Below are 13,041 nucleotides of genomic sequence, written 5' to 3' on the forward strand. Positions count from 1 at the left end.
ACCCGTCAGTCACTCTCACAGTACTGCACAGAAAGAGACAGACGATCTCTGTCACGGCGAGAAAGAGTCGCGTGCTTACGGTGCTAGGCCCGCTGGCTATGGTACTGGGAAGTTGGGATAATTACTGCATATTCGCGCATGCACGAATCACCAGGATAAAAAATAAAACATTCATAGTGCGACCGGCCTTAGTATAAACGCCAAAACTGTAGTTTCTTGTGCTAAGAGTGCAATCGTTTATTCTTATATAATATGATAATTAGGGTTTTTTGAGCCAAAACCAATCTGGGCATGTTCTAACAAAGGGACTAATTAAGTACCTAGCTATATTGGTGTAAAAATAGTAAATTACATCTTGTATTCGTGATCTCTGCCTACGCCAATACGAAATAGGCGTAGATAGTTAAGCGTTATATTTATATGTCTGTACATGTACCTTGTATTCATAAATATGAAACATTAATTATAGAATTGCTGGCTTAATAGCATAGATAATACTTTACACACATGTATATACTCCGATTAAAATCAAATATTCTTAGAAAGTAGTAACTAAATTATAATTCATTTTACCCAAAAAGATTTGTTTTTGGGTGATGCTGAATAAATTACATAAAAGGTTCCGATAGTTATACGCTACAAGCGATTTTTTTTTTTTGACGTGACTTATTGTAGATTTACCGCAGATAGCATTAACTACTTGGCCGGACAGATGGGGATTGCTGAGGGCTCTCACCCGGTGCAAAAGACAAGCGTAATCGCTACGTTGCTTTAAGCGGATGGAAACCGGATATGATACGACTTGTACCGTGAACAGACATTTCTAGAATACCCTCGCATCTTAACGGACTCCTATGCGCGACAGGTAGCGAGTAAAATCAGAACGCGTATTTTCCCGGGTGTCTTGACAGGGGTTTTTGGGAGTTAACATACTAAAGGACTCATGTTGATGTTATCATAAATAATAGCACGGTACAAGTCCTAAGACTGATTTAACAGACTGGTTGAAATGCTAGGAATTGTAAATATAGAACATAATTTTCTCTATGTGTACCCTGCGACCACCCTGGAGCCGTGTGGATCATCAGGGTCTGGTCAATCCACACTCCTTCCATATTTTTCCGAATTATCCTGCTTTAGGTGTAACGACTCTTTTCTCTGCATATAACAATCTATGTAAGGGAATTTTGGAAATACTATTGTTCACTGTTGTGAATTAAAAAAAAGTGTTTGAATGAATTCTTTTATTTCAATTTATTCATAATAACTTACACTAAAGTTATGTCCAGATATGATATTTATTTAATTGCTTCAGGCTGAAACCAATTCTGTACTCAAATATTAGTTTAATAAAAGAAATAAATAATAAATCACTTGGATGTACAAAATCCACAATATACAGGGTGTTAGTGACATTGTAATGAATACAAATGGGGATAATTCAGACCATGATTCTGAGTTGATATGAAGTGGAATTTCCTGTCGGAAATTTCATTAAAATTTTAGTGTTTTTTTAAATTATTTTCAGTTTCATACTTTTGGCGACGGAAAATTCCACTTGATATCAAATCAGAATCAGGGTCTGAATCATCTCTCAAAGTTTTCGTTACGATGTCGCTAACACCCTGTATTATACACTCGTGAGATCTGGACGACTGTATAGTAACAACTACTTACATCTATTTACATATAAATACGCAATTTGTACACAAAAGTAACATAAAAATATTAATTTACACAAATATCACATTAACTTAGGACTGGGACGGTTTGTCAGAGTCCTAATGCAAAATCTTTTTTAATCATGGATTTGATGCTAACATTAATGATGGAGTTTGCTCAAGGACCATATATGATGTTAGGGCTGCTGTCTAGAATAGAGTCTAGACCTCTTTGTACTCCCACTTTATGGAGTAATTTGTTACCTCCTCACTTCCATTCACAGTTTCTTGTTAAAAAAATCCCCTTGGTCTTCTTCAAAAAAATCATACAGAGATTTTCATTTAAAGTGGTTATGAATGCAGCACAATATAACCACTCGAAAATTTGAATTGGATGGTTCCCTATCTTTCATCGGACACTGTAAATGCGATAGAAGGTTAGTGAAGTCTAGCATCAACCTACAGCCCACACATCTGAACAATTGAGTTCCAGGAAATATTGAATGGAAGTCGAATAATTCGCCTCAAACAGCGCAAATGGAGCTAATGAAATCCCATACATTGTACTGGACTAGAAGGCGACAGTTTCATGCTAGACTCCACTGTGTCCCTCTACTGTCGCTCCAGCGGCGGTGTGGAGCGTCCCTCTTGCGCGGTCGGGCTGCTGCTCTCGTTAACAAGCCGCTGACGCTCGCGGTACATGGACACCTGGATGTTCTCCAGCTGGTGGTAGCGGCACACCTTCAGTGTCGAGAATACCGCCAAGCCCACCCACATCGCGAAAGCTGCCCACGCACCAAACTGTAAATTAAAAAACATACTTAAAATCTGCGTAGCAGCATGATACCATCTACTTTTTTATCCATACTTTTGCGACGGAAAATTCCACTTGATATCAACTCAGAATCGTGGTCTGAATCACCTACAAAGTTTTCGTTACAATGTCACTAACAGAATGTATATTTATTTTATAATAAAATGTTGAAAACCTTACCTGCACTGTACCAATCTCCATATAAAACCCACTGGTATTGAGCTTGTCTTTCTTGTCAATGTCCTGTCCAGCTGCATCCTCGCAACTTGGGAAGCGCTCCGTAATTTTCTCACACCAGCCCATGAAGCCGAGGGTCACCAGTACAGCAGATGACACAGCCAGCCCACACATAACAGTGCAGCCAACCGCCTCATTGAATGCTGAGAGGAATGAGCTGTCCAGGCCTTTGTACATGAACACTGATAGCCTGGAAGGTACAATATAACAATATGTTATTCCACACAGGATAGTCAGCATAAAAAACTTCATACTTAACCTTTTTAAAGTAACATTTGTTTTTTTTTTATTATTTACTGGCTTAATATAAATCCATTCAAATACATTATACAAATACCTTAGCTTACCAAATGGAACAATTGTGACTCATAGCCACAGTCATAACAAGTATGACATTGTTGTCAAACGACACCATGTACTTATTGATAATGAATTATTTTAGTAAAATGTTTTAGTATTTCTGGGGATGATGACTGACAGGAATGAATGGAAGTGGAATTCATGTTGTGCTGACCCTACCAGAGTGGGATAATGATGATGGCAGGAGGATGATGAATTATTTTAGTAAGTAGACTTAGTAGCCTTCAGAAAAAAAAAGAAAATACAGCCACTGACCTGTAGATCTGTATGCAGCATACTATGAACATGAGAATTCCGACGACGGTGACGTAGTGACAGTACGCAGTGGACGCCCATGACACCAGCAGCTGGCCATCGTCCTCCTGCCACTCTCCTCGTGAGAACAGCAGGCAGTGACCACTGGGACAGAGATAAAAAGAGACTAGTTATATTACAGCTTGGTAACAATCTACTAGTCATAAAAAGCAATTTAATGTCAGTAGCGATAAGTAAAAACAAATTGTTTACTTGAACTCATCCTGGTGCATACTCATAGGTACGACGACACACAGTGAGAGGATAAGCCCGATCACATAGCCCGCTATCTGGCTCAGCAGCAGCACATTCGTTCGAGCCATAGTAAAATAGGGAAGTAAAAATACTTCTATTTTATAATAAAACAATATTTTGGTTTGTGTAGAATGATGGAGTAAAATTTGTGAAGATGTGCTTATTCGTAATTACTTGAGGTCGAAATACTAGCTTATGATATTATTACACCACCACTTCAAACTAAAGATTTATTTAAAAAAAATACTTCTAATAATGGTGGTCGCGCTAACATTGAAAAAGATAGTGCAAATTACGTCATAAAAAAGCGCAGTATATTTGAGAACTGTTAGGTATTTTGAAAGCTAGGTAGGTTTGTTCGTTTTGTATGTCGTTTCAGTTTTAAATTCATTCATAAATAAAATTACCGTGAAAATTACTCTATATAGTGCTACGAATAAATATAGGTGTAGTGCTGTTATTATTATTATTTTCACTTGGTTGCTAACATGCTGAGAAATTTGTATTTATTAATTACTTACCTTACGTTCTTTTTGAAATAAGCAAAAAGTAAAATTTATCTATCTTCATAAACATATTCCTAACTACACTCCATTTTGCGTAATATTTATTGGCGGATATTTCCTTACAAAATCATTCTTGTTATATTTATTTTTAGTTAAAATTAATAATTTAATGAATAAGAAAATAAATAATTCTCTTGTTTTGGATCAATTTCAATGCTATAAATAAAATTCAGATTTATATCATAAAAATTACAACTTTAAATAAAAATCACGGACTAAGGAACGTAAATTTCTGTTGTCAAATAAACGTCAAATTATTGCAAATCGGACGTGGATGATGTGTTTCATTTTGTGGAATACCAAATAAATTAAGCTTATTAGAGTTAATATTATGTCGGTGTCCTTATGTTAACTCAGCCTAATAAGATAACATGAATTTTAATGCTTCCAGAAACGGTAAGTGGGTGTGAAACATGTGTTTATGTTAGATTATGTTGCGTGGTTTTGAGCATTGGTTTCTGATGTTGCAGTGGGTCAGCCAGGAGGGTTGCGGAAGGCAAAGCGCGTGAGTGATGTGGCGGCTATGGGGGCGCCGACGCCCACGCCCGCCTTCGCCCCAGCAGCGCCTTACGCGCCCGGGTACCCGCCCGCCGGCCCGCCGCCTCCTTACCAAGAAGGCATACAATTAGATACTCAAGACTTCAATTCATCGGCTCCTGCAGCCAGTAAGTATTACAAAATGCAGTATTGAATTAGATTTTACTCAGACTAATACATTTTTTTAATTAACATTGAATCAATGTCATTGATAAGGTGTTACTGGATGTGATAAATTCAATGTATTATGGATTGCTTTCCTATTGTTTTCTTTCAATAAGAATCTAAACGGAATGTTACATATCCTATTAGTCTCCCTCTGCTAATTATTCAATTTAAAGTAGATAACCATGTTCTAAATCAGCAAAAATAGGTACTTTAAAATGAACCATTTCTCCAATGTATTTATATTATACAAATATACCTTATTGTACACAATATACAAAACAGAGCTGTGGACGAAAGATCAGTACAATCTGGTGGCCCTAGTGGTAGTTGCTTATATTTTTGATAATATATAAGTAGTTCTTGTTGTATTTGTCGACGGCTTATTTCTACAGCTTAAGCTTGATTGATTTACATATAGGTACTTGAATCTATTATTAATTACTGATTTATTCATTTATATTGATTCAATTAATAATTTGGAGGTAAAACTGTTGTTGTTCTAGTATAAGCAATATATGACAGCAAGGTTGGTGAGATCAGTCATTGATCTTAAAACCCTCACAAGAAAGAGACTGCAATGTTGGATGGTACAGTGTTGCCAGACTGCGGGTTCATACTTCACCTCAATAATAACTATCAGCTGGAGAGATGGTCCTCAACCTTACAGCCCAGCCAGGGACAAGAGATTGATTATTATGTATATTTTTCGTTATAAAAATGATGGCTTTAACATCTTGGCCATACAAAGATATTATATATAGGTGAAAATTCCTACTTTGGCTTCTCGAAATGGTTAGGTGTTATGTGTTGTAAATTAATATGGAAACATTTAATCAATGGTCTTTGATGAACCGACATTGACACATACATAAATAAACTCACACCTATTTCCTAGAGTTAGCAGAGACTCTTGAATTCCATTTTCTTTGAACCTAACATACTCTCGTACTTTGAAAATACACAATTTCGATAATATTGACGTGTGATGTTTTCAGACTATGGCTTCATGCCGCCGGGCTTCCCTCAGTCGTCCCCCAACCCCGCACAGCTGGGATCTATGCTTCAACAGCCTATTGTACAGGTAACAGTCATTGAGCATTGGAAATCATTAGCAACTTAAAAAAAAAAAAACAGTATTCAAGGGTATCTAGTCCTTCATTTATTAACATTTAGGGCGTCCCAGAATGGGATAACAGGAAGCCTTGCTGAAAAGGCAAGATGGGTGTCTTCATGTGCCTATTGGGTTGGGCAGAGCTACAAATCACCGAAAGAAAACCTACTGAGTAGCTTCTCTCTCACGAAATTCATTTTTTTAGATATTGAAACCTTTCTATTTTTTATGTTATTAATACAACTTGTCTGCTCACTATATCATTCACCAGTGTAGTCATAAGTTTATCCATGATAATTACATTGTATAAATGATTCAACACTGCATTCAAAAATGGGAATCGCTGATGTGGGACGAAAAGCCGCCAGACTCAAGTGGGTTTGGGCAGGACATGTTTGTCGCATGCACCCTGAGCGGTGGGCACTGATCGTCATTGGGTGCCACATGACGGGTACAGTCATAAGCAATATAATGTACCCACTGTAGGACTCTGTCGCACTAACATATTTGACATTTGGTGAGACTTACAGTTCAAAAGTTAATATGACATGGTACCAAAGTGTATACATATTAATGCTCGTGACAGTACAGGCGTCGTGGTAGACATCGAAAGAGATGGCGTGACCTGGACGCATGCCGGAGGGACTGGCCGGAGTACGCACAGGACCGCGAAAAATGGAAAGAGGAAGGGGAGGCCTTTGCCCAGCAGTGGGATCTTGTAGGCTAGATTAGATTAGATAAATGATTCTGATTTTTGGTTCTGAATGTGGGCAGGACATGGCACTGCAGTACGGCAACGAGCTGGCGGCGGCGGGGCGCGCGGCCGTGCAGCGCGAGCTGGGCAAGTACGTGCCGGTGTCGCGACTGCGGTACTACTTCGCCGTCGACACACGATACGTGCTGCGGAAACTCATGCTCATCATGTTCCCCTACACGCATAAAGTAAGTACGACTCACTTCTTTCTTCTAAAGTTTGGCTACTTGACAACCTAATCAAATGAGATACTTTTTATGAAACGTAAAAACGGAAGTTTTCTTTGGAGTTTGTATGGAAATACTGTCCTGTGACGTCATCAATAAAAGCGGTCAAACGTCGTACTCATTGTTACTTTATCATAAATAAAATTCGGAAATAAGTCAAAAAGTATATTAAATAGTAAATGAGATGGATTTTTGATCATCTTAAACTGGCGTCTTATGATTATTTTGTATGATTGTTTTTTTCTGGCTAAGGGCCTAAACCACTAAATTCGACTTTATTGTGTGTTTACGTGTAGGTGTGTATTCTATACACCTCTACCTACCCCTTCGGGGACACAGGCGTGATGCTATGTTATATTAGAAAGAGACAAAAAATAATATAAAACAACAATTTATCATTTCAGTTCATTACTTTTAAGAACAAACGAATTAAAAAAAAATGCAAATTAAATCTTGTCTCTTCTTCTATTGTGTGGGTTGTGAGTGGATTACCATCCCCATCAAACCTGGTGTCAGGGTTATTATTGAGCCATCATAGGCCCCTGACATGACTCATGTAACGACTACGTACTTACATCAGTAAGTAGCAACCAGGACCAAAGGCTTGACGTGCCTTCCGAAGCACGGATATAAATTAAATATAATAATAACATTTAAATGTAGAATTTCATTGATCACCAGTAGTGGTGGCGGCTGTCGTAAAAAAAAAGTTTTTTCTTTTTTTTTATACCACGGCCCTGGTACGAGTATTCTGTGAACCCTGCTAACTGCACAGTCTGACTTTAAAATTTTAGTATTTTTTATTTTGTTTTCAATTTAATTTGTGCAATAAATTAATAAAAATAAATTAAGTGCAATAAATTTGTGCTTCTATGCTGTTCTGGGAGCAAATAAAAAACATAGAACACGTTCAGCTGCTTGTCTTCCCGGGCATGTCGTAAAAACCGACAGAGGGATTGCGTCCTCTAACATGATGGACTAATGTTATGGGCGATAGGCTGATCCCTTATCACCATAAGGTTCATCATATCCATCTTAGGACTTCGTATCAACAGTGGCTGCAAGTTGTCTTTGATTACTTGTGGCTCTGCCCACCCCATTTGGGAAAACGGGCGTGAGTTTATGTATGTATGTATGTTGTGCAATAAAGTCTATATTGCATTGTGCGTGTGTTACAGGAATGGATGGTGAAATACGACCAGAACAGCCCGGTGCAGCCGCGAGACGACCTCAACGCGCCCGACCTGTACATCCCTTGCATGGGCTACGTCACCTACATACTGCTCGCAGGCTTCATGCTCGGTGAGGACTCAAACAGATACACTATCTCACCCAATCACGTTCATGTTTCAGAGCTTTTCTCTTTTGTTTTGGTTTTTCTTGGTTTTTCTTGCAGCTTCTTTTCCCCGGCTATACAGGTTGTGAGAAGCTGCAGTAGTTTTAGGCGGATGAGACGTTCGTTATGTAAAAATTGACGATTCAAAGTGTAACTATGTTACCTACTGAATAAAGATATTTTTGAATTTGAATTTGTTCCATTTTTCACATCACTAACTGTTTAAGTAACTCATAATCAGAAACATACGTAACTTCGGCACGTTCAACTAGGCGTTTAAGTGTTCTGAATCTGACCTGGTCCAAACGAACCCATTACACTAGCGGCATTGCCCCGTTGCACAGCCACTGACAGGCGTTGGACCAGGTAAGACGCAGACCTAGGGTCACCCCCTCCGACTTTGAGTCTCCGGCAGATCTCCCTGATCAATTCCCTCGCCTCACTACCCCAAGGACCTAGTCTCAAAAGCCACGGGCACAAACACGTACGCAGTTTTCACTTCCGCGTGCGCGTAGTTTCAGTGCGCATTAACTATTAATTATAACCTGTTGGGTTAGGCCACATTCGGGGACGCGCGACCCTGAATGTGGCCGTATAGTTTACACCTTAAATGGTACTGATTCGTGTACGCAACGACATCGGTAATCGGCAGGCATAAGATTTATGGATCACACGTCAATTTTAGGCACAAATTTAAAACCTAAAAATTTTACATTCGCCAATAACCAGACAGAATTAAGTTGCTAGGACACCTCAAACGGGTTGTATATATGTCTGTAATCTGCTGTGTATAATTAAACTAGCTTTTGCCCGCGATTTCGTCCGCGTGTCGCGTTATAAAAGAGAGACCTTTGTGTGTGTGGGAGTGCATGTCAAATTTCAAGCATTTAACTTATGCAGTTTAGATTTTTTCATACAAATGTTTTTTCCCGCTAACTCCCGTTCCCATGGGAATCTCGGGAATTCCTTTCTTGTGCACCTCAACGGTACCTAAGCTACGTCCCTTCCAAATTTCAAGTGCCTACGTTTAGGCTGTGCGTTGATATGTCAGTCAGTCAGTTTCTCCTTTTATATATTTTTTAAATTAATAGATAAAAATAACCAATCACTCCAAACACCTCCAGGTCTCCAGCACCGCTTCTCGCCCGAGCAGATAGGCATCCAGGCGTCGTCAGCGCTCGCCTACATCATCTTCGAGATGATACTCTACCTGGTCACCCTGTACATCACCAACACCCACACCAACCTGAAGACCTTGGACCTGCTTGCCTTCTCCGGGTACAAGTACACCACCATGATCGGAAGTCTGCTGGGAGGACTGCTCTTAAGCAAAATGGGGTACTATTGTACCTTGGTGTATAGCAGTGTTGCGTTGAGTTACTTTTTGGTGAGTACAGCTGTTTTTTTTTTAAAGGTACATCAACAATACAAGCACATAACATACAAGGTGTTAGTGACATCGTAACGAATACTGAGGGGGATCATTCAGACCATGATTCTGAGTTAATATCAAGTGGAAATTTCCGTCGCAAAATTCATGTTTTTTTTTAAATTATTTTCAATTAATTCTATACTTTTGCAATGGAAAATTCCACTTGATATAAGTCAGAATAATGAGCTGAATCATCTCTAAAAGTTTTCGTTACGATGTCACTAATACCCTGTATAAATCTTAAATATCGAATGCATTAACGTTATACATACCTACTTCCATACACCTGGAATAGACATTTAGGAGTCGCCGTCGCCGGACACGGCTTGGATGATATGATGATGATGATGATACATAAATAAATAGACTACCAATCTCTACAAAGTGTCCGCGGCGCTTCGTATCACTAAGCGACGGCGTGTCTAAATCAAATTTAGTCGCAATGGGCGTAATGACGACACTGTACGGTCACGTGCATTAATATGTATACACTTTGGTACCATGTCACATTATCTTTTTTGACAAATTGAACTGTAAGTCCCACTAAATGTCAAATATGTTAGTGCGACAGAGCCCTAAAGTGGGTACATTATATCGCTCATGACCAACCGATATTGTTCCTAATTTTAAAAAAACATAACATTAATTTGAGGGGACAAACCTTACTATCTACAATCTACATTATTTATTTACATCACGATTCGGGCGCTTTTTTTAGAAAAATCCTTAGCGATTGTGAGTCTATTTCTTTATACTATGTCAGTGATCTAATGACTTGATCTAGTATTTATGCCTATTACAGATATTCACAGCAATTTCACTCAATATTCATGCATACAGATCAGATAGCAATACTTTAAATAATTAGTTAACAAGTGTTACAATTTACAATACAAAGCGAAATATTATAGAACGTCATTTACATACATACATAATATCACGTCTATTTCCCACCGGGGTAAGCAGAGACTAAGGAATTCCATTTGCTTCGATCCTGACACACTTCCACCATCATTTATGATCAAGACAAGTTACGAGAAAGATAGAAACTATAAAGTATAGTTTACGTATCCTTTGAAGACGATAAATCCTCTTTAAATCAATTGGGGACCATTTAGTGACTCACAATTCTTCTGATAGACCTAATACCAATAATCCATCTTACAAACTACCTTAAACTTGCAGGTGAAAACCCTCCGCCTGCAACTCCTATCAGGCTCCATGGCGACGGAGCCTCCTCAGCAGTACGGCGGCTACCCAGCATACGGCGGCAACCCGTACGCCGAGCAGTGGTCCAAGCCGTCATCAGCTGGTGGCACCAAGCGGCGCGTGTACTTCCTGCTGTTCGTGGCGGTCACGCAGCCCCTGCTGTCGTGGTGGCTGACGGCGCACCTCGTGCCCAACGCGGGCCCAGCAGCCAGTGTGCCGCCGCCCGCGCGATAGCCCGCGATACTAGATGTGCATAGTGACTGATTGTGATACTTGTGCAGTGTAAAGACTAAACAGTGTTTCCGGTAATTGAAAGCGGTACAGTGAAAGAAATTTGGCGGACCCAAGTAGTTGACCAGCTAGTTCCTCCTACATACAACAGATGGCGCCACCATTAAAAATGCAGGCTTGAAACGCGCTATCGAAGTTTGCACAGCGCGATACGGAAGTTGAAAAGTGAATGAGGATGCTGTTAGATTTTCTACCGTGCGCGTGTACCCTCAGGTACATATCTGCTCAAACATACTTTTTTATACAAATATTTACAATGAGCACTTTTAAACAATAAGAACTTGTATCAGAGACGAAGAAAGACATCAAACGTAACAGGCAACACACGCCGAGTGTGTTCAAATAGTGACGTGTGTTGTAATGTGTGCCGTGTTCCTAGTAGGTTCCTTCACTGTACCAATACAAATACATTATTGACCCCATGTATATGAACAATGCTGCCAATAGTCATAAAGATGCTAAAGGTTCTGTACAAGTGTTGTTACTTGAAATACAACTGGGATTCTTTAAATGAATTTGGTTGATTCTAGTTTGTGGTTTTTGTTTTTATCCGAGTATCAAAACATGATAATCAAACAAAACGTGATATCAAACAAAAGCAATATCAGCAACATCTAATTTTAACTACAAAATAGACGTAATTTAGCTAGAAATTTTAAATTTTCTAACTGCAAAGTAAATCATACACTATGCACAGATTCGCGTAAATATTGTTATATTAGTGCAATCGAACTTATGAGCAAGTTGACAGAATGTAAAGGTGAGGCTTCCTAGAGCTTTGTGGAACGCCAGGAAGGATTAGAAATCAAGGGGAATTGGAATACCAGCCATGATTTGTAAAGTTACATTTTTGTAAATAAACCAAAATTATTGAATTGAAAACCTGTCTCAGTTCTACCTCCGAAATTATACGAAGTTCTTATGAACAACTCGATGTTCCTGCGACCCGTATTATTTAATCGCTTATTATTTCGTCCCTTAGCATTTACTTAAGCAATTCCAGCCGAAGTTATTGTTTACCATTCCGTAAATATACTCTCAACTAGCATTCTTTGTGTGCCCCGTTTGTGTCGGATCTTAATTAGTTATTTTATAAATATTTAGATAGATGAAGTTTAGTCATTATTTGATGAAATTAAATTACATTATATTCAATAGACCATCTAACATACTTGATTTGTGTAAAAACTAACTTTTTGTATGCAATTGATTCGCTAGCTGCTCTTAATTATCTTGTAGACAAATGAATCTATATTCGTTAATGCTGGGTTGTATTAGCCGGTGTCCTAATACCTTGTATTTTGTACTAACTCAATGGAAATCTATTAAAGGATAGTTTTTTACCGATTTCTTTTTCTTTCCGAGCTTAAGTACCTAGTTACTGATGGCCGTCTATCAAGATATCTAGCTACACGGGTATCTCATTAGGTACTTCATTACCGCAAATGGGTAAAAACAGCTAATTAATTTGTTAGGAAAATTTGTTCCAATCTGTTTTCGACATACATACATAAATTCACGCCTATTCCCCATCGGGGTAAGCACAAGCAAGCAAGAAGTGAGTCAGGGTCTCTGCTTACCCCGTATGTTTTCGATACACTTTATTTATACAGACATGAAGTCGCACCCGTGATCTACGAGGAGGGCCAAGCTACACGTGCGTAATGAAAAAGCAATTAGCAGGCGCTAAGTTTTGAACTAGTATAACAGCATCACGCCTGTATCCCCAAAAGGGTAGGCAGAGGTGTGTAGTACAGACATCCATTTCTCACTCCAGCCATATTTAGGT

General features: G+C 38.8%; 2 protein-coding genes across 2 annotated transcripts; one reads left to right on the forward strand and one right to left on the reverse strand.

Moving 5' to 3' along the window:
- Positions 1-1,229: 1,229 nt before the first annotated feature.
- LOC126375322 (transmembrane protein 179) lies at positions 1,230-3,816 on the reverse strand. Its single transcript, XM_050022264.1, has 4 exons — positions 3,580-3,816; positions 3,328-3,471; positions 2,656-2,902; positions 1,230-2,462 (listed from the first exon to the last, which is right to left on the reverse strand). Exons 1-4 carry the CDS (start codon positions 3,687-3,689, stop codon positions 2,274-2,276), a joined length of 690 nt encoding a protein of 229 aa, XP_049878221.1. The 5' UTR covers positions 3,690-3,816; the 3' UTR covers positions 1,230-2,273.
- Positions 3,817-4,443: 627 nt separating this feature from the next.
- On the forward strand, positions 4,444-12,595 carry LOC126375295 (protein YIF1B). Its single transcript, XM_050022234.1, has 7 exons — positions 4,444-4,583; positions 4,658-4,852; positions 5,888-5,973; positions 6,778-6,945; positions 8,163-8,286; positions 9,445-9,707; positions 10,938-12,595. The coding sequence occupies exons 1-7, from the start codon at positions 4,559-4,561 to the stop codon at positions 11,193-11,195; spliced, it is 1,119 nt and encodes a 372-aa protein (XP_049878191.1). The 5' UTR covers positions 4,444-4,558; the 3' UTR covers positions 11,196-12,595.
- The last annotated feature ends 446 nt before the right edge of the window (positions 12,596-13,041 follow it).

This window comes from Pectinophora gossypiella, chromosome 18, assembly GCF_024362695.1.
Source record: "Pectinophora gossypiella chromosome 18, ilPecGoss1.1, whole genome shotgun sequence".
Classification (NCBI taxonomy): domain Eukaryota; kingdom Metazoa; phylum Arthropoda; class Insecta; order Lepidoptera; family Gelechiidae; genus Pectinophora; species Pectinophora gossypiella.

Bases quoted from the DNA above. Each gene is read 5' to 3' on its own strand.
- LOC126375295 (XM_050022234.1), top strand. From the start codon at position 4,559: ATGAATTTTAATGCTTCCAGAAACG. The intron at 4,853-5,887 runs GTAAGTATTACA...TGATGTTTTCAG, and splicing joins TTCATCGGCTCCTGCAGCCA to ACTATGGCTTCATGCCGCCG. The intron at 6,946-8,162 runs GTAAGTACGACT...CGTGTGTTACAG, and splicing joins TGTTCCCCTACACGCATAAA to GAATGGATGGTGAAATACGA.
- LOC126375322 (XM_050022264.1), bottom strand. From the start codon at position 3,689: ATGGCTCGAACGAATGTGCTGCTGCTGAGCCAGATAGCGGGCTATGTG. The intron at 3,472-3,579 runs GTAAACAATTTG...TCTCTGTCCCAG, and splicing joins ATGCACCAGGATGAGTTCAA to TGGTCACTGCCTGCTGTTCT. The intron at 2,463-2,655 runs GTAAGGTTTTCA...TTTAATTTACAG, and splicing joins TGGAGATTGGTACAGTGCAG to TTTGGTGCGTGGGCAGCTTT.